Source organism: Puntigrus tetrazona, chromosome 5 (assembly GCF_018831695.1).
Source record: "Puntigrus tetrazona isolate hp1 chromosome 5, ASM1883169v1, whole genome shotgun sequence".
Lineage (NCBI taxonomy): Eukaryota > Metazoa > Chordata > Actinopteri > Cypriniformes > Cyprinidae > Puntigrus > Puntigrus tetrazona.
Genome location: NC_056703.1, coordinates 5,596,557 through 5,621,047, shown reverse-complemented (window position 1 = coordinate 5,621,047; position 24,491 = coordinate 5,596,557). Strand labels below are relative to the sequence as shown.

The following is a 24,491-nucleotide window of genomic DNA, read 5'->3' as shown; positions in this document are numbered from 1 at the left end:
ATTTACTAAAGCAGCGTAACTGATTACATTTGATTACTTTTCTAAATTTAAATTTTTTTCAATGCTAACAGGGTTGACTTCCCACTGATTACCTTCACTTTTAAAACCCTTCATTTTAATTAAGATTACAATAATTTAATTTCAATGCACAGCCACCACAAAAATCACCGACTCTGAAATCAGATTTAAATCCATAAGAAATTGTTTAGTCAACTAAAATATTTCGGTTGTCACTTAAATTAACATTATAACAAGTTATTTCAACAACTTTTTTTTTTCAGCGTACACAACAAAATGTCAAAAAAGGCAATTGCAAATTTTTAAAAATGATCACAAATCCACCGAGATGAAAACACAGATTATTTAATGCATAATTACAAATCTTTTTAAAAACAGCCTTATAAACAGTCGACAAAAGTCAGGCACTTTGGCTCTAAGTATTAATCTGACTTGTATGTTCTAAAAACACACAAAATCGATTCAAGGCATTGCATCTGATCAATCGGAATCAATAGCTGAGTTCAGCACAGCATCAGTAGCTCCACTGTATGGCTGCATTCACACAAACAGAAGAATTAAAGCCATTAAACAAGCCATTCAAATATACAGTGGCCCTGACACTGATAAATAACACTGTATAACTACGTTCATTATTATGTGATATATTTAACACCAAGCAGATTTTTGTACATCTAATACGAACAGATAACGAACTTCATGGCGTCTGAATGTACTTTAACAACTCTGCAAGTATTTTGCAATGCTTACTGCATATTACTAGAAATTAAAGTTATCAATAATTCTCCTGATGCTAATTCCACACGGTGAGCGTATCGTACTGATAACAGTTTGTTCTGCTTGATTAACGTTGCATATATTCCTGAGGAAGTGCTACACAGCATGAACCTAACCCATTCAGGCGTGCCCCAAGCATCGGTGATTCCCTGAAACCATTTAATATTCAGTCTTGTCCGTTCATTGTACATTCATCAGTCGGTTATTTCCACTGTACACTGGTTTCCCTCTCTTGAGAACGAAATGTTCTGAGAAACGTTGTCGTGGTCACTGTGAGTCTGCGATAAACATGTGGACTGTGCTAATGCCGGACATTTAAAATTGTGCGTTTAAGGCTACTGACCAATGTTTTGATCCAAAGAACAGTGCTTTCTGTCTTTTCTCATTAAAGCATTAAAGCGCTGTTATTTAATAATACCGTCTGGATGTCACCCGTCTGTAGGTTTATTGAAATGACATGGATGTGATCAGCTGGTGGTGGAGTTGTCCATGGTGGCCAGCAGGTGGCAGACTTTGGCTCTCTGTGAGGGAGTGATGTTCTGAGCCATCTGGATGATGCAGTCCATGGTCACGTCTGGATTGGCTTGGACTAAGCTAAACATATAATGCAGGACAGGTTTTAAAAGAAGTCTGCTTATACAACCAATGACGAAGTAAAACAGACTGGAGAATGATTAGATACTATTGATGATATTATGATATTATAGAATGATATTAGATATTATTACAGGTTTTTATTGAAGGTGATTTTGGGGACTTTTTTCTACAAGTACTTTATACTTTCATTCTGTAGTGACATTAAATTGATCAAAAGTGACACTGCTACACAAAAACTACATTTTAAGAAATTTTTGAAAAGCTTTTTTTAAAATCTTATCGATCCCAAACAACTGTATTTTACAGTAGTGTGTGCTAATGCATTAGAAAAGAAATAAACAGCAAAAGTCATGTAATTCAGTGCCTATACGGTGGAAGGGAATTACCTGCGGATGTGTTTGAGAGCGTAGTCCCTCTTTAAGCATTTAATGTTCTCTCTGATGACTGAACGTGTCCCGTCCTGCTGTGACAGATGGTTTTCCAACCACTCTACCACCACTTTGTTATTGTCCCACAGATATGCCTGAAACATCCAATTATCAAACAATTACTTCACATGGCATAAACATCGAGATACATTTTAATATTTGAGTTAGCAAAGCTTGACTACACTGCCCACCGGTGTTATTTTAGTATTAATTATCACAGTATTTATTAGTATTTTGAATTAACTTTTAATTGTATTTTCCGCTTTCATTTAAATTTTTTAAATTAATTAATCTTTACATTTCAGTTTTAGAATTTTGAATACTTACGGTCAGATAGCTTAAGAGGCAACAAACATATTTCTATTTTATTGCAGCTTCACCAGAAACTACTTTTAATAGTGTTTTACAGCAACTTTTGCTCAGTTTGCTCAGTTCCCAAACTGTCAATTTCAATAAAAGAGAGAAAAACAGAAATCTTCTGTTCTTTTTTTGTTTCCCATCATACATTAATTAATTTTCCTTACTTTTACGGTCCCTTCTGTCTCCACAAACCAGCGTCGTAACATGGACTGTATGTGGCCGTTGCTCAGATCTTGGTTGGCCTGCATGATCTCCCCCTTCACCACCTCCTCCAACAGCAGTCGCCTCAGACGCCAGTAAAAGAACGATCTAGCGTTCTTCCAGTCCAGGATGTCCTGGAAATATTTAAAAGAAAGCCCCCTCGGGGGTAGATTCACAGCTATTGAAAAATCTCTCTTCATAAAAGGCAACCTATGGAGCCTAATATTTAGGTTTTTTCTTATGTTTATACCGTGATGACGCCCTTTTCCTGCATCCTTCCTGGAGTGTCATGAAGGTCCACAAACTGCACCGCCACCTGGTGGTAGATGGGAAGAAGGAACTCCTCTCTAGACTTCAGTTTGGCCTCCAAGTCCTTACGCTCCTGGCTTGCTAACTCCGGGTTCCCTGAATGATTACGACAGTAAACCGTGTGTCACATCACAGATAAACATTTCCTAGGACAGCGAGGAAATTTGTGTTCAAGTGAGAGGAATTACTGTACCTAGCTGCTCAGCCAGACGGGAGTACACAGCATCGATCCTTTGTATGGCCTTTAGCAGGTCTTTTTTTCTGAACTTTATCTCTACTGTACCCTCGGCCTCTAGAACACCTCCTCTAAAGAGGAACTGAGGTGAGCAATCAAGAAAGAGCAAGGAGCAAACGGGTTTAGGAGCTGTATCGACATGCTCACCTGCTTTCTCGATCTGCGTAGAGCTCCATGTGCTGAAGGTTTATGGTGGGGTCGATCACAACCCATGATCCTCCTCTCAGCTCAGCGTGGGCAGGGATGTAAACCAGTACGGGCTGGCTGAACTCACGCAGGGCGTCCACGATGTAAGAGCCAAACTTTAGCACCTGGTCATACATATCTGGCACACAAAACATTCATGTTGAACTTAAACCCTTTAAAACTCTGCAGATAAGAAAGTAGCTTACATGCCCGCCAAGGCTGCATTTATTTGATATTAAAGATATTAAATAATGGCTTTTTATATGAATATAGATTAAAATGTTATTTATTTTTTGTGATGGCAAAACTGAATTTTTAAGTCTTAGGGTTAAAGGTTGTCACATGATCCTTCAGAAATCATTCTAATATGCTGATAACAAAACAAAAACTTTATAACCCTAAACTTTTACAACTGGTACATTAATATTAAAACTAGCTATATACCTTTCATGCCTCCAGAGAAGCCTCTCCAGTTGGCAAACACCATAAGTGGAAGTTTCTCTCTGTTGAAATCCTCAATAGCCTGAGCAGTTTTATACGCCGAATCTGGGAACCAAACTTGACCAGCCTGCTGATAGATCTGAGGCAGAAAAGACTTTTTAAGTGCATAATGAAAAGAATAATTGGTACCTGCTAAAACCTTCACAGGGTCAGGACTCTGACCTTGGCCTCCGAGTCTAAGTTGGCTGGATCTGCTGGAATGGTAACTTCAACTGTGCGGGTCTCAACGGCAATGACACCAAGAGGAATCCCGCCGAGCCTGTAGGACATTCACGCTCTCACTCAGCTCAGAATATTCAGTTAAATCGAACGCTTGTTTGACATCTTCACTAACTGTTCTCTTACCTGGCTCTGCCCACCACCACTGTCTGTGCCCAGGTAGCCATCACCTCCATAAATGTACCTTGGTCAAAGAATCCACTCTGCCATGCTCCCTTCACGGCTATCAACACACATTGAAAGAAAAGAAAGACTGAGTTTGTAGCATCATCCCATGTGGACAGGTCTAGTGTATGTCTACGTTCAAACCAGATTGTGTGAATTAATTCGATTCTTACTGGGATGGGGTCGTCCACACAGCAGCCAGCGAGGGTCATAGGGGGCTTTTGTGGGAACAAAATCGATTTCTCTCTCAACGGGATCAGTCGGAGGCATTATTGGGATGGGACTTTGATTGCTCTAAATTATAACATAAAACACAAGCAGGGTTTGATGTTAATTTAATCACATATAACATTTTACTGATGTAAATCTGTTAGAAACAATGCATCAGCTGATTTATTTATTTGGCATAAAAATTCAAACTTGAAGATTAAACCCATCCCCCTACCGTAAAACTGAAAAGTGCAACATTATTTTTTTTATTATTTCAATTGTACATATACACAACCGTTTAGAGTAAGATCCATTATGGATCTTATCCTTTCTGTGTCAGCAGCATCACACACATATTGCAAAAGGAAACATATATATCATAATATTCTCCAAAAATTAATGTTTTTTTGTCTGCTTGCTTTAGAATGTATCCTACAGTATCTGTAAACAGACTACCTTTGGCATGTAGGACAGCCACTGCAGTATAGTTAGCACCCCTTCAAAGTCATCAGGCACGATGTTGTGAGTCACTCCATTGTTGTGCATGATCTGAACCCCTCCCAGCTGGTTGTTGGAGGTGTAGACTTCACGACCCAGCACCTACATAATACAAATACATAATAAAAGAATTCAAGACAAGACTGAATTAAAGTGGCTTCATCTATTCTCAAGAATAAAGCAAACACAGCCCACATAAACATGACTCTTCACATTTTAAAGTGTGACTGCAGATGTGAAATTCCACACCTTGTTTAGTGCCCCAGCTCCAGTCAGGATGATGTGGGAGTTTTCCACTTGAATTACTCTTTGTCCTAGACGTACCAGATATGCACCAATTCCTATAGCACGGCACGTGACCTAGAGGAACACTGAATGATTACTGGATGACCGAAACATAGATGCATATATAATAACAATTGCCATTTTGCTTCTGACACAGTGTAAATTGTTTGACAAGACTATGGGTAGATGTTCGCTCTTACCATGCTTATGGTGATGACTTCCTTATAAGCCCGAGACGTTTCTCCGGCTATGGTGCCTGAACCCCTAAGATTCTCCACTCCAAGGCCCTCTTCCTTCCCTATGATGTCTGTGATGATGTACCTGAGACATTATTTGAACATATAAGAGCTGATGAGTTTTTTTCTGAGGTCTTTCTGTGCATACTGAAACCAGTAGGCTTACCTAGACTCGCCTCCCTCCTCTACATGGTGACAGTGGACAGAGTTAGAGGCACTGATGCGGGTGTAGTCCTGAGGTGTCAAATATATGTACTTAAAACCCTGCAGGGGCAAAGCAGAATAACAGACTTAAACAAAAGCTGGGTAAAAAAAGCCGAAATGCATCAAATATAATTAGAAAGGTGCGCTAACATTATCGATATTAACATGAAAGTACAGTAAATCTCACAGCACATTAAGGGGCACCTTATAAGGGTCATCTGGGTCGATCCAAGCCACTTGAAACATGTGGCGGATCTCCTCAGCCAAGCCAATTCGAGCCCCACTATTGGCTGCGATGTAGATACGTGGAATCCCCTCTGCTCTGGCCAGCTCAGATGCCCGCAAAAAAAGCTCATCCTCCTGGGGCCCAAATGAGCCAATCATATAGGTAATGTCATTACAGATAACAATGATATCTCGGCCCTCTGGATACTCTGGAGTCTTCATTTTCATGCGGAAAGCCACCATGCCAATCTGAAAAGGAAGGACAAACATGACTTGCATAGAGCTAATCCATTTACTTAAGCGGTAAAAGTTATTTGCATTTACTATCTTAGACTTAGACATTTCATAATTCTGATTAATGAACAGTATTCTCCTACGATCCATAGAGAATTAGTCCTGTGCAAGAGAAAATCCCTAAAGGAATAGTGAGAAATCATTGATGCACCTCATTGTCTCCTGGTAGTCTGTTCATCTGCACTAGTCTCCCCTGAGAATCCAGGACCAGTTCATTAAACATCAAAACGTCCTTAGGATAGCTGTCTCCTGGTCCCCAAAGCTTAAACAAAGCCTGGCAGAAAGGAAATACAAAGATAATGGGCCAACGTCAATCCAGCAATGCATTCCAGAAACAAGACAGCCACAATCACAGTGAGAACAGGTTAAATGTTAACTGAATCACCTCACCTGTCTGAACATTTCAGGGAAGTCGTAGACATACGTGGTGCCGAGGGTCTGAGCCTGGAAGCGTTTGGCCTGCAGTAAATCTTTTGTGACATACGGTGTGTTGATAAGCATGCCGTGAAGTGGACCTTGCTTGTCTCCAAACGACTGGAACATTATCTGCAAAAAACATGAATGCATGCATTTATAATTTGAAATATAAGTATCTAAAAAAAATCCTTATCCTCAACCCTTATTCAGTAAATGATCAAAAAATTGGAGAAGCCAAGGGGCCTTCAGATACTGTATATATATATATTATTCCTGTTTTTAGGAAGCCAAGCTAAAGTGGCAGTCAGTACTGAATAAAGTTCACTTGGCAAGAGGAAATGCAATGCACTTTAGTGCACAGACAAATAGAGAAGAAAGTGCATGTGCAAATTACACTCAAACTACACTTTGTGTTGTGGTTCAGCAGTCTTGTACCCTTTTTTTGATATTGGTAGAAAACGGTCAGATAAAGAAATGCTACAAAACATATTGATAAACACCTATAATGTTTATCATATTGATAAACATCTATAAAGCAGCTGTTGTGTCTGAGATGATGTACTATTGAACTTTTGACCTTTGAATGTTTTGCACTTGAGCAATAACTGGGTCAGACCTTGGTCTATGTACCTTTGAAATCTGTGACTGAAACTCTTTATCACATTTATTCCTCGTTGACTATTCTGTTTATGCCAATGTGTCATAATCCAGTGAATGTAGATAGTACCTGTCCAGTGGATGGGTCAGTGACCTCCTTGTATAAGCTGATATCCAAATAGTAGCCGGACTCATTGGTGAGGAAGAGGCGGATGGGAATGACATCTCCATTGGTGGTGAGGCGGATGTTGATCTTCAGCTCAGCCTGGAGAACACGCAACTTCCACAAACGACTACCGTAACGCATCACCATTGAGCGGACGGACTCCTCTATCTGTAGGAAAAGTGAAAGAGCAATACAGCTCAGGAACACTGGCAGTAGCAATGATTTAATACATTTAAGAGCGGAAAGAAAAAGTTTTTTAATCTAACCTTTGAGGGATCCATAATAACAGTGGGCACAAAATTGAGAAAGATGTGATTGCAGTCAGTACGAGTGGATAGGTTACTGAAGGCCACTTCAAGCTCATCCATCGCTTCCAGCAATAGCCTCTCTCCCTCGTTCTGCAGGTACTCGAATGAGGCCTCCTACAGAATGAGTGAAAAAAAGAAAATATATATATATTTTTTATTATTATATTTACTGTGGTATTTTTGCATTTTCAGACACCTGAACAATAAAATGACAATTATAGAACAATAATAACTATAATAATAATAAAAAGAATAAAAATAAAAAGAATAAAAATAACACTTCTACTACTACTAAAATAATATTTAATAACCTAGGAATTTTTAACCTCACAAAAGCATTACTTAAAGAAAATGACCACAGTAACAAAGAGTGAAAAGATTTTTTTTTTGTTTTTTTGTTTTTTATAAATATAAGCATTATATAAATACACCCTACTAATACCCACCAACATCCTGGGTTTTTTTTTTTTAATAATTATTTGAAAAAAAATAATTAGATTTACAATTTATGCATTAGTATTAACATTTTAACATCTACAGTAGTCAGCACTTAAAGTGGATCAAAAAGGTTAATCAAAGTTGTTCTAAGACAAGAACACATTTTGTTTTTAGGCTTTAGGACAACGATGAAAGGTTTTGATCCGCTTCAAATGTTGACTACTGTATTACTTTCAATTGGCAAGCCTGAAACAAGTGTAAGTTGGAAGCAATTTGAGACGATGTACATCAATATATAAATATATAAAGGTCAGTAGTTTAGAGTTTTGTTTTTTAATTAAAAATCCATACTTCTATTCTGCAAGAATGCATTCATTTCATCAAAAGTGACAATTAAGAAATCTATTTCACAATTTCTACAGTTTTCACCAAAAAATATGCAGTTTTCACAAACCTCTTAAAATACACTAATAATAATAATAATAATAATAGTTTCTTGAGCACCAAATCAGCCTATCAGAATGATTTCTTGAGGATTGTGTGATCAACTGCTGATGAAAAAGTTATTTACAATTCTATTCTATTTTGAATGCTAGTGTACTATAAATAAAATTATTTTGCACAAATATGTGTAAAGATTCTATTCAGGATAGTAAATTACTTCAGGATGTATGCCAAGTGTTATTCAAACATGCATTTATAATGTTAGACTAATGTAATGAGTTGTGATCCAAATATTCACACTGACAAAATAAAAGACTGTGAAAAATGCACTACATGTTGCTTTGGATAATATCATTGTATTGTAACAATTAATACGTATCATAAGGTTTTAAATATATTGTAGCTTGATTTCTATTAAATATAATATTTTATACTGTCTAGTAGTGATATTGGTTACCTTGGTAATGAGGTCAGAGTGGCGAATAATAGCCCTGATAAAGAAGCGATAATCTGTGACCTCTGCCCCCTCTTCCACGCGAGCAGCACCCAGGTACAGTTGCATTCGGTGATGGGCACAGGGAACAGCTGTCAGATCAAAGTTACGCATACGATTCAGCTCAAGCTGGAAGGCCAGAGCAGGCTCCAGGTTACGGTAGATTCTGTCTTCATGGAACTAAAAAGAAGGACAATGTTTAGTTGTTACTCTGTACAGTTTAAAATGATCGAACAGATGCATCGCTTACTTCATCTCGGGCCCTGAATGTGAAGAACTTCGGGAACTCCCGCTGCGAGGGAAGATTTATCATTTTAGCTTTTCTTCATTTGTATCTTAATTCTAATATTTTGTCATCTGTGCATCTGAGAGTTCACCTTTTGGGCGACTAAAAATGTGATTCTTCTGATTCCGTACTCATAGAGCAGAGTTTTCTGAAATGAGAGCGTTAAGTCATGGAGCAGCACGCACATTTAAAAGAACAAGTCTTTAATGTACTTACTTTAGAATTAGAAAAGGCAGTGAAAGCTTGAACTAAAGCGTCGTCATCTTCAGTGTCTGCTTGTTTGATTGACACATTTATGATGTGTATGGGATTTTCCTTCATGTTCTGAAATAGAGACAGTGATATTAAACATTTACTAAAGATTGTGTTTCACCCAAAAATTTAAGTCATATGGGTTTGCAATGGCATGATGCGGAGTAAATGACTTTTTTTTGTTGGGTGAAATATTAATGAAATCTAGGGATGTAACGATGCAGTCCCAGACATTTCAAAACCAATACAAATATTACTAAGTTAGCTGAGACTTTAAATGAATCGCAATACAATAAAGTTTGCATGAATGTATCTTTCAGGGGAAATGACTGTCTTTAGTAAGGTTTAGATGGTATTTTTTGCATATTAAAGCGCTGCTTTCTTTACACTGGCAACCAAATGCTATATTGTCACTGTTTCACCTGCTGGCAGAAAGTGAATTAGCATTTTCATTCAGCCCATCTGCTGTTTTTGTGCAGGTATCTTTTATGTAGTATAGTTTTGAAAAAGTAAAGTTAGACCACTCTGTTTTTGCTTCAAATGAAATGATCTAATTTAGATTAGAAACTGCTCATGAAGCATGTATGCAGAATCTTTGTTAGGATCGTGATTAAAACACAGTGATTTTCTGTCATTTCAAATGGAAAGAGCACTGGCAAAGCCTTAGTTTGTTCTTATGAAAGGATTCCATTAATTTTTGGAATTTAGAGTTTGTTTTAAAATTCAGCTTAGTTTTACTATTTGACGTATTTCAATTTCACTAAGAAATGTGCAGCATTTTGTCCAAGAAGTAATAAAAGGACACCTTTTATAATGTCTTAATATAATTTTCTCACAATTTCTTACAAAATGAGAAATCTGTACTGTGACTCATATCACATCACGGTTTCTTTTCCTAACTCTGACCTTACAGCTCTCCCCATCACAGAAGGTGGAACAGCCATCAGAGAACAGAGAACTCTCACAGAGCGGATCCGCAAAGCGGCAGATCACTTCATCAAAACACCTACAACACAATTGAAACGCATATCAGATCACACCTTTCGTTGCATTAACCTTTTAATCAAAATCTCGATTTAGAAGAAAAAAAAAACAGTGACGGCACCTTTTGAAGTGTTCAAAACTATGGAAGGCAACCATGGCTCCCATCCTCTGACAGGGAGGTGACAGTGCCCCCTCCAGGAAGAGCTCACTGCCCTGGCGACGCATCGCTTGAAACTCTCCTGTATCATTCACAGGAACGGACAATCTGAGAGGAGAGAGGAGGGCGTTTGTGAGTGCAAACCGGCAAATGTAAGGAATAATGGGTACCAATTCTGGACAAAAAGACTAAACTAATGGCACTGCTTGTGCTTAATGAAAAAAAGCACAATTTAAATGCTTAGATCTTCTTCTATGGTTTCAGGATTATGTGGCTCATCTAAATTAAACAGGCAACAGTTCACGAATGGATTGGTAAATGCATTCCACATTTTAATACTGTGAAGCACATTTAATTCCAATTGAGGATTGTAGACTTACCCAACAAACTGACAAAATTATCTGAGCCATTAAATCCAAATTTAAACAATTAAAAGGAATACCCTTTAGGCTAAATTTAAGTCATTAAATAGTTGCATCCAGCATGCATTGCTGCAGACATACTATGTGGTTCTGCACACACAAGGCTGACTGGTTGCAGGGAGGAGCTGTACTCTACCTGTTCAAAGTAGGACTGCTCCCTCTGAAATGAGAGCAGGTGAGTTGTTAGCATCGGATCGTCATCCTCTAACTTTGAATCTCTTTCTATCATGATTATGTTAAAAACAATCTTAGTAGAAATATGTCTAAATATGATCTAAATAGATTTTAATCATCCTTTATTAGCAAGCAAATGTAACTCTAAGGGAATCATTTTTTAACGATATAATCAGTATACATTTCATATACAGAACACCCCAGTTAAAGGAAAAAAATAACATTGTCATAATTTACTCACCCTCGTGTTGCTTCCAACCTGTATACGTTTCTTTCTTGGACACAATGCAAGATATTTTGAAGAATTCATACGGTTGTACTCAACTTCATAGTAGAGACAGAAACTATGGGAGCCAATTGGGAACATCAACTGTTTGCTTACTAGCATTCTTCAAAACACTTTCATGTTAAACATAAGAAACTCATAGGTTTGGAACAACATAAATGTGAGTAAATGATGACAAAAAGTCCATTTTTGAATGAACTATCCCTTTAACATGATTCAATGTGATTGACCAATCTGCTCTGACTTGCAGGTAACGATTTTACATTTTTTGAAGAAATGTAAATATTTCTATAAATATTCAGCAAATATTTTATGTTTTGAATATTTAAAATCGACATGAATAGATGTCCACACCCCATTTTACTTCCATAATGTGACATGTATCTGATTATTATATTTTGATTAAGAAAGACGAGCATTTTGATGAATCATTCACAAATGAGCAAAGTAAACGGGGTGAATTTTGGCTTTCATGTCTACATATATACAAAGAATGCAATTGTTTTAATGTCGATTTAAAATAATTAAAACCACTTCAATTATGTGTAAAACAAGTCACAATCTAATTACTTGTGTACCTTTTTCTTTCATACTCAAAACAAGTTGATCAATCACCCCAGCGTGATGGTGTGAAATCCATTTGTCCCTGTGCGGTGCTCAGTACCGTCTCCCAGTATAGCTTAGTAAAGGAACCCCAAACCAGGCTTTACACCAAAGTGGGAAGTTAGCAGTGTAAGACAGAATCTGTTTTTGTGCACTCTGTTATATATTACTTCATTATACAGATGCTAAAAAATAAAGAGTGTATTACGTGGCTTTGGACTGGCTCAATGAGGCGTAAGGCTCTCTTTCAAAGGAGAGATACACAGAAAACAGTGTCAAAATTGGAGAATAAATACAACAGGGATTATACAGAAACATTCAGACTAGAAAATAGAGTATAGACTATGTATCCAGGTTAAATTTGATTGCTATTAGCTCATTAGCTGCTATTCATTAAGATCATTCCAAAAACTTTCTAAAAGCCAAAAAGTAGGTCACAATAATCCCATATGTGTATTTTGATGTCATCAGGGTACGCTGGAGACTTTGTATCTGGATCGTATATGTAAGCCCTATTCAGTATAAAAGTAATCTACATGTGGTTGCTGCTATACCTGTTAGGGTGGGATGACGGTAACATGAACTGGAAATCCACTGCACACGTCCCATCCTGCAGCTGATGATGCTGAAGGCTGTTTAGCTCATACGCTATATATCCCCTTCGTACGTATACCTGAGAAATTCCCACACAATACATTAACAAGGCCTGGCAACATAACATTTGGCAAGAAGAGGTCGAGCTTTACCGACCTCTAAGGCAGCCATGCAAACCACCCGGTTGTTGTGGTAAAAGAAACTGGGCAAGACGTCAAAGATGGAGGTTTCAGACAGGATGAGTTTCTGCAAATGCGGGATTTAGATGATCTAACATATAAAAGTGTTGAAGGGGTAAAGACAAAAGAAACGCTGACGCTTTACCTTGAGGTTCTCGGGACAGAACTGATGCCCATACATATCAATAGCTGATAAAAAGATGGATTCCACTTGATTATGTCTGAGTTCATATGAAGGCAGATGAGAGGCAATCAACACCTGAAGAAACAGAGTTGTTATTGCCGGTCTACTGCTTAGTGAATAATGTGTATTATATGATTTTTTTTAAATAAACATAAAAATATATGATGCTATACTCGAAATTTAAGGGATACAGTATTATTTTAGAGGCAAAAATGTTGTAGGTCATCCTATGTGCATACTTTACACAGTACACGCTACCAGTTTTGCAGTAAAATTAAAAAAAAAAAAATCCTTTTGAAAGAAGGCTCACAGAGGTTACATGCAATATTACAATTTAATATAGCAGTTTAGTATTTTCCAAAATTTTAGCAGCCATTACTCTAGACTTCAGTGTCACGTTATCAAAGTTGAAAGTGCTTTACATACTGATAAAACGGTACAGTACAGTATGCTATTTTGAAAAGAGTCAACATTAACGCATAAGTGCTGAGTGAGTTCAAAGATCACACCCCTTGAAATTCATACCTGTCGGGCCCGAAGTGCTACTTTACAGTTTTCCATTTTACTAAGTTGTGTGAGCTCATTTAGAATGACCATGAGCTCATCGGCAAGAGTCGGGTCCCGGCCACAGAGCTGGTCCTGAACAAAAAAGTTAAGCAACACTTTAGAATAGGTAACACTTGCTAACTATTAACTACAAATTGTTTCCTCAATAAATTCTTATTTGCGGCTTCTTCTAGCTAGTAAGGTAGTGGTTAAGTTTAGGTATTGGGTAGGATTAGGGATGTAAAATAAGGTATTAATATGTGCTTAATTATAGTAATATACATGCTAATAAGCAACTGATAGGTTACCATAAAATTAAGTGTTACCAAAAGTTGCATTATAATATCAAGGAGCAAGAAATTTGTCAACAATACAATTTACTCCTACTTAAACATTCTGTTGCTATTTTTATAATGTCTGTGCGGAATCAACTTGCAAAGCCACTGCTTAATGACATAAATAAGCACTGTTAAGTATTTTAGAAAGGATCTTACTATAAGCATGGTGACTAGGACGTTCTTCTTGGGGACCTGAGCATGGGAGAAGATGCACTCCAGTACTGGAGTCATGTCAGGCTTGTATTGCTCTCTTAGATTGATGACACATTTATCATAATGAGCTGTCATGAGAATGAGAAAAAATGTTTTTAATCAAAACTGGTAATTTTCAGGTTTATGTCCTTTATCTAACTTTTTCCTGATATATTGAAATATATCTGAAATCATCTTCTGTTTGCTCCGCTGTGAAAGAAGCATTACGATTACACTGGGATTTGTACCCTGCTGAAACTGCATCTCCACCTGAAGGTACCGTCTCAGAAGATCCAGAACAACTGATTTCATGTACCCTCTGATGCCACTTCGGTACCTAATATGATTAAAAACAGGTGCATAGTGACATTTTTAGTTGACAGAAGTCCTGGGTATCTTAAAATAACAGCTAAGGTAGAGTCTATTATGTTATCAGCCTGAGTGAGTCATCAGGTAATTCTCACCTTTGCACCAGTTGCACAATGCTTTGAGTGTTCATGAAGAAAACCTCTCGGTCAGCTTTCCTCTGAAGCGTAGCAGCATGGCTGTCAAGGATGTTTGCTATCTGGAAGTGTTGATTGAAAACTGATTAAAACAGTTTGCGTCCCCACAACTGAACTTATACACAGTATTTTTGTAAAGAGAACCTGCCAGGTAATACAACGTGGTATGAACTAAATTTGCTTATTTTAAGCTCCACTTGACTGTCTAACACTTTAACACCGTCTAGAGATATGAGCGCAATCTGTGTTCCAGATAAGTGTATTAATTTCATCACTCACCCTTTGGCTGGGGAACTGACAGAGCACTGAGGTAATGTTACTGGCGTACTGTGCCATGACCTTTCGAATGGCCTTTTCCACAGTAACTGGTATACGCCCCGCCACACTGGTCATAATCTCCTGCAGTTCAAGAAGAGGTAGAGATGGATCCCGAAGAGTCTTCATCAGCGTGTCGAGCCACTTTTTCAGCTGCAACGGCATAGCTATAGTTAACAGACCAAACCGCACACTGTTTTCATGCTACTTTGAGTCTGATCAGTGGATCAATGTTCTGACTTTTTGACTGAAGTATGGTTCTGGTAGACAGTATCCATCCATAATTTTCACCAGGTTCTCCAGAACACTGTGGAACACTTGATGAAGCCTCTCCCCTACAACAGGTAAAGGTTCCTGGGAAGGTAATGGCTCTGTATTCGGCTTTACCTAATAGAGCAGACCAAGGGTTAAAATTTCTTGTCACAGATGGCAGTGCATTGGCAGTGTATGTATAAATTACACCAGTAAAAAGCAAAAACTGTGGCCCTAAAAATTATTTGGACACTAAAACAAGAATGAATTTTTTTTTTTTAAATGTATTAAAGAAAAGCATTAAATATCGGACCAAATTATGCTACAAATTTTTATAGAACTGACTTTTTTGTTTACTTTTAAGTAGCTGATTTTTTATCAAGAATTATATAATATATAATAATTTTCACTTAACAACTAATTACCAGTTTGCAATAATTGTCTTATATATGGCAAACACATTCATACAGTACATTTTTAAGTGTAGTCAAACTGTCCCAATACATCTTTGGGACACCCAGCTAAATGGGACTATGAAATTAAAATTTTCAACATTTGCCCAACACTCTTAACACTAGCATTCTCTGTTCTCTTTCTATCCTATCTACTTGTTTTCTTTTTAATTATTATTAAAAAAAAAAAAAACTTGCAAGATACCTGGTTTTGTTGGTTTGATTGCTTCTATTCTCCTAGCTTCTAAGTTGTTTTAGATAAAAGCATCTACTAAATTACTGAAAAAAAAGTGGATCTGATCATGTGGTTCATCTTGTGAGGAGAAATTACACACTAATTACCGGATGAATACAGCTGGGGTCATCCAGGTCCATTCGGGCCACTACACACCCAGGCTCCAATACTGTCCCTGGTCTTTTTAAAAAGCAAATGCATCCTGAATGCTGGACATGCAGGGTCATCACCATCTTCATGACCTGTAAAAAGATGGCAAAAGCAAACAACCACTCTAAAAATCCATTTAAAATGTGTCAGTGTCACATAAGGTCATTCACAGCAAATGTGCTTTCTGTAAAGAGAAACGTAAAATGCTTTGCTGCTTCTTTACCTCAATTTCAGCATAAGGCTGTGTAGCCAGAACATGAGAACCATCAGCAACCACATACTGCAACAGCTTGCCAGCAGAGGGCGACCTGAGCACCGTAGGGTCTCGCTCTTTCTCAAACACACACGTTTTGTTGCCCACTGTGATGCGGTAGCTACAAATCATATGTTAAAAGACCAAAAATACATCAGCTGGTACATATGAAAATACACTATGCTATACAGCACAAAACATCATCTTCTCTGACCTGTCAATCTCCTCTTTCATGTAGGTCGTGTAGCTACTGCCACCGTAGGAAAGAAGTAGACCACCATCACTGAGTCTATGGACATCAACTTCTATATCTGAATCATTCATTATGATAACATACGTGGTGGGTGACTGGCGAGCCACCTGTATCACACAAACACAAGCATTTACGTTTGTTATTGATCTACCAAAAAATGATCAAACGGATTTTAGTGTTTTACCTGTAGACAGTATTTGACTCCATCATAGATCAGATCAACATTGACTGTGTTGACAAGACTAGCAGCAGGCAAGACCTGACCCCTAAAAAAAAAAAAAAAAAAAAAAAAATCAAGAAATACATTAAAATGTTATAGTGGTTTCTTTGGGCTTCAATGCCTTAGAGTGCAGGAGTAATGCAAATACCTCTCCAGTGAATGTAGGAAGTCAGACATGCTCTCTCTAAAACTTGCATCAGCAACTTGTAGAGCACCACATACCACACCTAACATGGTATCTGGCCTCTCCACCTAAAAGAAACATACAGTAAAAAAAAAAAAGTCACTTTATTTTAAATGGCTTTAAATTTTATTTTGCATGAAAGGAAAACAAAACAAAGTTCTTAAAGAGACTCTTGTCTTGATTTGGGACGGTTCTCTTCGCAGGTTTGGGACTTACCTGCACTTTCTCTGCAATGAGGTGATCCAGCCAGCCAGTATCGATGTCATTGTTCCTAAAACTCTCTGTCTCTAGTAGCTTAATGAGATACTCCACTGTGGTCCTGAAATCTCCTCTGATTGACAGCTCCTTCATGGCTACCACCATGTTTCTGTAGGAACAAAGACTTTATTAAAGCCTTCATGTCTAAAAGCCATTAGTGTCTTTAAAGCATTAAAGACTTCATTCAAGTATCTGTTGCTTATCTCAAGGAACTCACGAGATGGCCTCTTCTCGGTTCTCGCCCCAGGAGAAACAATGTCCAAACTGAGAGTCAGCAAACTCGTGTAGGCCTCCGGCTGCTCCTACACTGAAATAACCCCACACATTCTTACTGCTGCGGAAGTTCAGCTCCTGAACTGTGCCTGAGCTTGGTTTAAAGCCCTTGTAAGGACAAAAATGGCAAATAAATGAATGAGGCAATAAAGTAACCTACAAAGACTACTACATTAATACTTAGTGCATAAAAGACACTGTAATTAAGCTGGAGTAACTAAATGATACCAGTGAATTAATCAAAAGAGCAATAATATGTATTGTGTTAACTCTTGGTTAGCCTAACATAATACATGTAGTTTTAAAATAAAAGCATTTTGAACGCAATTTATTCATGTGATAGATAAACTTTTTCAGCAGCAGAAATTTAATATTCTGATTTTGCTGCTTAGAAAATATTTCTGTAACACTTAACTTATATTTAATGAATTAAAAAGGGTTTTTATTTATGAGTTATTCAATTTATGAGTGTTATTTACTGTGGTTACAATTCTTCACAAAATTGTACAATGCTACATGATGCATTATAATGCATTATACATAAATGTTTTACTCTTATTATCAATGTCGAAACCTGCTCACTTCATCTGGATTCTCACTGGTGATGCGTGCAGCTATGACATGACCTCGCGGACAGGGGATGCTTTCTGGAGATTCAAAGTTAATAGGTGTGTTTTCCCATGGAGCTTCACCAAACAGAAGACGGATATCCTTAATTCTGTAAAGAGGGATCCCCATCGCTATCTACAAAGAGTTTATGATCAGCATTTGAGAATTAACAACAATAACATACTATATCACGAATCTGGGAAATAAGAGTCGGTCCTGTTCAGTGAGAATCTCAAAGCTTCACTGCGCTACTTGCCTGCAGCTGTGCAGCAGGAAGGTTAACGTCAGCGATCATCTCAGTGCAGGGGTGTTCCACCTGAAGGCGTGGATTCAGCTCCAGGAAGTAGAAACTTCCATCTTCAGTGAACAGATACTCCACTGTACCGGCACTCACATAGCCCACCATTTTAGCCAGACGTACTGCATACTGACACACAGAGCAGAAAATAAATAGTGCATGCCAATATCAATACCATATTACAGTTCCCTAATTAAATGCACAAATATTAATATGAACTTTCATTAAAACTCTTCAACACGAACCTGATCTAAACAGAACACCTTGGTGAGCATCGCTCCGTGTTGTGCATGTCAAATAAAATCAATCATAATAAATAAATGCAGTATTTTGGATCAGAATGTATATCTGATTGTTATCTTTCCGATACACGTTTGTGTACACAAAGTTGAAGGCTGTCCTTGGATTATTGATGTAATTATGCAACTGAACAGCCTAGTAGCTACATTCTGCCTTAAGGACAAAGCATGCAACTAAATAAAATGCAGAGTTGGTTACAAACCAGCTGCTAGCCTATGGTGTGAACTCTATAGCCCAATTTAATAGCTTATAAACAATCAAATGGCAACTGGGATGGAAAATATTCATAGATTTGTGCCTCACCCTCTCCATTTGTTCAAAAGTAGTGGTGGAGACAATGGTAGCAGGAGCTTCTTCTATGATCTTTTGATGGCGGCGCTGGATGGAACAGTCTCTGCCGAACAGAGAGATAGCATTACCATACTGGTCGGCCAGGATCTGCACCTCCAGGTGGCGCGCGTGTTCGGCTAGCTGCATGATGAAAATAGGAGAACCTGGCACCTCAGCCTGCACCTGTATTTAAGAAAAAGCACACCGTGACACTGTGAAACCGAACTTATAAATATACAAAATAATAAAGTTACATCAATGGACTGCGTACCTGTCTGAAAAAGCTGGGAAAGTCTTCGGAACTGTCCACTTTTCTGATGCCTTTCCCTCCACCTCCCTCTGATGCTTTGATTACCACAGGGTAGCCAATCTTTTCTGCACTCTAACCACAAAAACAACACGAAATTAGCAGCAAACTAAATCAAAACTGTCTGAATTACGTAACCGATTCGGTAGTGAAAACTCACCGCTATACCCTCGTCCACATCTTTTACACAAACGTGCACATAAAGTTCAGGTGGAACACTGATCACACGGCCATGTCTCTGTTCTTCTTCTGACCAAGCAACCCTTAGACCTGAAAAAAAGACATGGAAAGAGGGATGAAGACATTACAATGTGAGCTCTAGCATGAACGGGATCTCTCACCGGTTCCACTCCAGGGCAGCGTGGGGATTTCTGCGCTCTGGGCAACAATGGAAGATGCCACCTTGTCTCCTAATGCCCACATGGCTTTACTAGAAGGGCCTGAAAAAGACAACCCCATCAACACCCTTTGTCCTCAACTAGCAAAGTTAAGCTATCTAAAAAACATTCTGGGCCTCATTTGCTAAACCAAAAATTGTGCGTACAGTCATTTCTACACAAAGATTTTTGAGGAACATGATCTTGGCCACAGCATCTGCTGGAGAAATGTAATAGGATTTTATATATAAATATATAAAATACATAAACGAATGTAACACTATTGTGATCTTCAAATAACGATTGTTTTCATCCGCCACAACGTGCAATCATTTATACGATGAGGTTGGCGGCATCATTAATCACACGTGAATTCTGTCGTTAGTTGATTTGTGCTCACTTCTGCGTTAGATTGATAAATGAGGCCCAATGAGATGAAATACCTAGGAAGGATATCCCTGATTTATGAAGAAGCTCTGGTAGTTTGGGGTTCTCAGAAGCATGACCCCATCCAGCCCAAACCGCCTTATAAAACAATAAGAACATTGTTAATAATGATGGAAAATACGTATCTGGGAGACAGATATTGGACAGGCTGTACCTGCACTGGAATCCTTTTGGCTATATCCACAATCATCTCAACATTGGCATAGTTGTTGTTATTCGAGCCACCGGGGACTGGCACATAGTGATCAGCCATTTTAATGTACTCTGGTTTAACAAAAAACAGGGTAAAATTTAGGCATAATTTCTAAAATAAACCAAAAATGAAAATGAATGCCTAGAACCAACAATCAAAATGTAATAAAAAATGTATCAATTTAATTTAAAAACAAATGTAATTAAAATGTGACCCTGGATCACAAAACCAGTCTTAAGTGGCATGGGTATATTTGTAGCAATATTGTATGGGTCAAAAGGATTCATTTTAAAGATCATGTTCAATGAAGATATTTGGACAGAGGTAAAAGCAATTTTCTCAATATTTAAATTTTCTGAATCATCAGATTCCAGATTTTTAAACAGTTGTATTTCGGCCAAATAATGTCTTATCCTAACAAGGCATACATCAACGGAAAGTTTTATTTAGCTTTCAGATTATGTATAAAGCTCAACTTTAAAAAATGTACCCTTATGACTGGTTTTTGTGGTCCAGGGACACAAACATGCATATACAAAAAAAATTTGTGTTTCAGGTTGAACAATCATTTTTTCTGGTCTGTTAACCTGCATTGGCTTTCAAGTCTTCAGGTGTGACCATGACCACAAAACGAATGATCCTCTCGTTACGGAACATTTCATAGGACCAGCGTCGAATTGAACGCATGCATTTAACTGCAGCGATTCCATTATTAGCAATCAGCACCTAAGATAAGAGATATATATTTAACCCTTTTTCACAGTTGTAAATGAAGTAATACAACACATAAAGGCATGACTCTAACCTTGTCTATAACGCGATTTCCTCCAAAGCGAGTCACAAACTCAGCTGGGGAGGCGACAGTGAAATCTCTGTGCATGTCCATCTTCCTGTGTTCTTTACCCTTTTTCAGCAGGTGGGGGCCTGACATGCTAGGCCTACAGGAAAAAAAACATCATTTTAATTATTTAGTCATGTACAATACATTTCAGAATAATGAAAGGTATATGTGAATGGGAATATAAAGTGCGGAAAGTGCTGTAACAGGAAAGTTTTACGTAAGCCTTCACAGGAAACATCAACAAAGTAGAATTTTAGCCAACAGAGGCATATTAAACGGTACAAAAACAAACATACGAGGTACGAATCCATCAAATCAGCATGCCTTTTTTAAAGTCAACGTGATCCGTCCGTGTGAAAAATGTTTCCTCTACCGATCTGGCCTCTGTACTCTTCACAAAGTGTGCTACAATATAAATGCTCGAACAAGCAAATCAGCCAATCAACGCTTAATGTGTTATCATAGATTCTTGACACGCTACTGACTAACACTTAACTTAGCCCTGGACTGTAGAACTAGTTCACACTTTAAGTTGCAGACTCATGTCTTTATGCAAACGTGAATGCAATGCAATTAATGTACAGTAAAAGGTGGAACGCAGAAGACAAACAAGATATTTAAGAATACTGTCAACTATATGACAAGGCGGGAGCTTAAAGTTGTGGATCACCTGCAGGATCACGCTTCATTTTCTGCAGTCATCAGTGGAAACAACACTCCGAGATGCTGACTACTATCTTTTGAATGTGTCACTTGAAAAAAACGACACCTATTACTTAAAGCAAATCATGTTACCTTTTGTAACAGAGTTGCAACCTTCTATTCTTTTAACACAATATCAATATTAACAATGCCTATTGGACAATATCATGCTATGATGACTAATAAATATTAAGCTTCTATATTATTTTGTCTAAATAAATGAACAATAAAAGACATAAAAGGCATTTAGGCATCAAAACTATGTATACTTTAAAAATTTTAAAAGATAACATTTAACGGCGCTATTAAATGATTTTAAAAAATAAAACATTTATTGTGTAAAATTATGGCAAAAGTAATCTAAACATAAAATGGATTTTTGAGCATATACCAATTTTAAAAAAAGAAATCTAATATTGGCTGATACATTAACCTAAATTTAGTTTTTACCTAATTTGTATTCCTAACAGCCTTCAGTGTTTTACAATTTAATGCACTCCAAAAACTTTAGTAAAAATACCTATTTTTTGTCATTGTCTCATTTTGTGCAGAGAGAGAAAATAATAAATTTTGATTATTTATATTTTTATTATGCTTCTCCGAAAAGCCGATTTAGAACGATTATGCTATGTTCTCAGAATCCACGTGTTTTCAATTTTCCAGCGTCTCAACTGTCCACAAACAACGAGCAGCTGCATTTTTGTTCTGTTATCGGAAAACTGCATGTATCATCAGGGAACCTTTCAAACATGGCTATTATCCAGATCTCTTTTGTCCCCTGCTTTATGAGCTTACACAAGTATTTGAACTCTGAGAGACACATGCTAACATGACCAGGGTATATTACATAACACTTCATGCACCGTTTTAACAGTCTGCATTGTGCTGTGCATTTTAGCGAAATCCTGCATTCCAAACCTCTATTCCAACACTACTTTGCAATTGAGATCTCTACTGTTATGCTACACTGCTAGGAACCACAGAAACCACACCCCTTTTTTTACTTTCAGTGTACTACTCTTGTAAAGAACATGCTGTACGCTTCTAGAGGACAGAACGAACAAAGTGCATGTTTGGTCCGGTACCAACCTCTTGAGGCACTGGAACCAGTTGAGTGCTTGCCCTCCTTCTCTGTCCATGGCGAAATATCAGTTGATAATGCAGGAGAAGAAAAACAACATCTAACATGCTTTATGTTCCCTCCCTTTTCCTCTTTGCTCTCTCTCATGTCCCCTCCCCCAGTAACACCACATGTTTAGGAAAAACATGCAAAGAGCATGGTAAGGATGTTCATTTTTTTTTGTGGTTCCTCTGCAGACAAATAAATGCAATTCTTTGCAAAATGCCTGTTAAACTACAAATTTTCTGGAGGTTTATTACCAATAAAATAAATTGCAAATCTAGCCATGTTAAATGCACGCTAGAGAAGAGTTTTCTTATTTTGTTGATTGCAGTTTGCCGAACTGCTAAACATAGTAACAAGTGACTCTTCATTACAACCAAAGACAGATCTGTTTCAACAAATGTCACCACAAGAAAAGATCTGTGTAGTCAACTGCCACCAAAAGAGCGACCTTACCTTTTGGCCTGTACACTTTCACTTCCATTACTGGAAAAACAAAACGACCGCGTCCTGATCTGTATTATAAACCTCTGTCCGTTGGTTCTAAAAGAAGTCCACCCAAGTAGGTGACTTGTTGAAAAGGACAACGACGTTCCACAGATTGCACACAAAGAGCAAGAGACCACATCAAAACATCTCGTCCCAACACACGCCTAAATATAATGTGAGTATATTTTGTCTCTGGAAACAATCTAGACTAGGGGAATGTTTTTTACGCTAAATGAATGTCTCTGAAAGCCAGCATCAGGAGACTAGCTTCCATTAATAGTACAGAAATGTGTGGCATGTCACTTTAACAGGTGACAAGCATGAGCAAGTCATGTGATCACTGAGAATGACCATATGGCTGTATTTCTGGTCCATAACTCTGTCCTGTTTGACATTGGACTCTTTCATGTGCACATGCACAGCGTCCTCTACCGGCATTAAGAGCGAATCTCAAGACTAGACGGCAAAGTTAACATCGGCCATACTGAGGCACGGGAGGGAGAATCTAAACCATTCTATTAATCAACTGTTCTATTATTAACTTTTCTATTAATTTCACAATGCAATCGAAAAACTAATGTAGCTCGGCAAATAAATATGTAAATAATGTAGTTTGCCAAATAACAAAAAAAAATATTTAGAGAAATAATTAGCAAAAAAGCAAAGAACACAGCTAACACAAAATTAAATTAAATGTTATTAAAACACGATAATATAATACAAAAGATGTTTTTTTATATTTTATTTTTAGCTTTTTAACCTAATCAAAATAACCCAATTGCATGTTTATTGAGATTAATTGGAAAAAACAATGAGAAAACTTTGAAAAGCTTATGCAAATAGACCCTGGTTTTAAGATATATAAAGATTTATAGTTAAAACTGCAAGTAGTTGTCATTTATTTTATTTTTTGTACTACTGCTGTTTTAGTTTAAGTAATTATGAGAAACTTATGATTGCATTTAACTATCATATAACTATTAATAGTAATAATAAATATATATATAAATATTACACTGTATAACAGCTCATGATGAAACCTAGGCATGATAAACTCTGATTTAACTTTATATTAGATTTCAAAAACTATCCTTTCTTTTACAGAAAAATATCTCCCTC

At 37.4% G+C, this 24,491-nt stretch overlaps 1 protein-coding gene and 1 long non-coding RNA gene across 8 annotated transcripts in view; one reads left to right on the top strand and one right to left on the bottom strand.

Moving 5' to 3' along the window:
* Positions 1–347: 347 nt before the first annotated feature.
* The window catches only part of acacb (acetyl-CoA carboxylase beta), a 25,606-nt gene continuing 1,462 nt past the window's right edge, over positions 348–24,491 (bottom strand). Inside the window, exons 1-54 of one of the 7 annotated variants that reach the window (XM_043238667.1) lie at positions 23,340–23,469; positions 21,023–21,155; positions 20,805–20,943; positions 20,179–20,288; positions 20,021–20,102; positions 19,542–19,640; positions 19,361–19,470; positions 19,165–19,275; positions 18,867–19,076; positions 18,222–18,392; positions 17,939–18,100; positions 17,301–17,464; positions 17,042–17,192; positions 16,790–16,893; positions 16,606–16,687; positions 16,383–16,528; positions 16,139–16,289; positions 15,873–16,007; positions 15,067–15,213; positions 14,791–14,979; positions 14,473–14,573; positions 14,257–14,345; positions 13,973–14,097; positions 13,458–13,571; positions 12,894–13,007; positions 12,726–12,815; positions 12,530–12,648; positions 12,184–12,219; positions 11,049–11,072; positions 10,455–10,598; positions 10,256–10,355; positions 9,314–9,421; positions 9,189–9,245; positions 9,062–9,103; positions 8,776–8,991; positions 7,395–7,550; positions 7,093–7,296; positions 6,339–6,494; positions 6,100–6,222; positions 5,634–5,903; positions 5,392–5,489; positions 5,190–5,310; positions 4,954–5,064; positions 4,663–4,806; positions 4,170–4,290; positions 3,958–4,054; positions 3,775–3,871; positions 3,556–3,691; positions 3,073–3,250; positions 2,884–2,996; positions 2,632–2,786; positions 2,345–2,515; positions 1,779–1,915; positions 348–1,389 (exon numbers count right to left, since the gene is read on the bottom strand). In XM_043238667.1, the coding sequence (XP_043094602.1) occupies positions 1,263–1,389; positions 1,779–1,915; positions 2,345–2,515; positions 2,632–2,786; positions 2,884–2,996; positions 3,073–3,250; positions 3,556–3,691; positions 3,775–3,871; positions 3,958–4,054; positions 4,170–4,290; positions 4,663–4,806; positions 4,954–5,064; positions 5,190–5,310; positions 5,392–5,489; positions 5,634–5,903; positions 6,100–6,222; positions 6,339–6,494; positions 7,093–7,296; positions 7,395–7,550; positions 8,776–8,991; positions 9,062–9,103; positions 9,189–9,245; positions 9,314–9,421; positions 10,256–10,355; positions 10,455–10,598; positions 11,049–11,072; positions 12,184–12,219; positions 12,530–12,648; positions 12,726–12,815; positions 12,894–13,007; positions 13,458–13,571; positions 13,973–14,097; positions 14,257–14,345; positions 14,473–14,573; positions 14,791–14,979; positions 15,067–15,213; positions 15,873–16,007; positions 16,139–16,289; positions 16,383–16,528; positions 16,606–16,687; positions 16,790–16,893; positions 17,042–17,192; positions 17,301–17,464; positions 17,939–18,100; positions 18,222–18,392; positions 18,867–19,076; positions 19,165–19,275; positions 19,361–19,470; positions 19,542–19,640; positions 20,021–20,102; positions 20,179–20,288; positions 20,805–20,943; positions 21,023–21,148 (6,783 nt within the window). In that variant the 5' untranslated portion in view covers positions 21,149–21,155; positions 23,340–23,469 and the 3' untranslated portion in view covers positions 348–1,262. Of the gene's footprint in view, positions 1,390–1,778; positions 1,916–2,344; positions 2,516–2,631; positions 2,787–2,883; positions 2,997–3,072; positions 3,251–3,555; positions 3,692–3,774; positions 3,872–3,957; positions 4,055–4,169; positions 4,291–4,662; positions 4,807–4,953; positions 5,065–5,189; positions 5,311–5,391; positions 5,490–5,633; positions 5,904–6,099; positions 6,223–6,338; positions 6,495–7,092; positions 7,297–7,394; positions 7,551–8,775; positions 8,992–9,061; positions 9,104–9,188; positions 9,246–9,313; positions 9,422–10,255; positions 10,356–10,454; positions 10,599–11,048; positions 11,073–12,183; positions 12,220–12,529; positions 12,649–12,725; positions 12,816–12,893; positions 13,008–13,457; positions 13,572–13,972; positions 14,098–14,256; positions 14,346–14,472; positions 14,574–14,790; positions 14,980–15,066; positions 15,214–15,872; positions 16,008–16,138; positions 16,290–16,382; positions 16,529–16,605; positions 16,688–16,789; positions 16,894–17,041; positions 17,193–17,300; positions 17,465–17,938; positions 18,101–18,221; positions 18,393–18,866; positions 19,077–19,164; positions 19,276–19,360; positions 19,471–19,541; positions 19,641–20,020; positions 20,103–20,178; positions 20,289–20,804; positions 20,944–21,022; positions 21,156–21,354; positions 21,411–22,849; positions 22,975–23,339; positions 23,470–24,491 lie in introns of those variants that run through there. The other 6 variants (XM_043238665.1, XM_043238666.1, XM_043238660.1 and 3 more) reach the window with 6 other exon arrangements.
* LOC122344984 overlaps positions 23,419–24,491 on the top strand; it is a 23,466-nt gene continuing 22,393 nt past the window's right edge. Inside the window, exon 1 of the long non-coding RNA XR_006250957.1 lies at positions 23,419–23,547. This is a non-coding gene — a long non-coding RNA (uncharacterized LOC122344984). The remainder of the gene's footprint in view (positions 23,548–24,491) is intronic.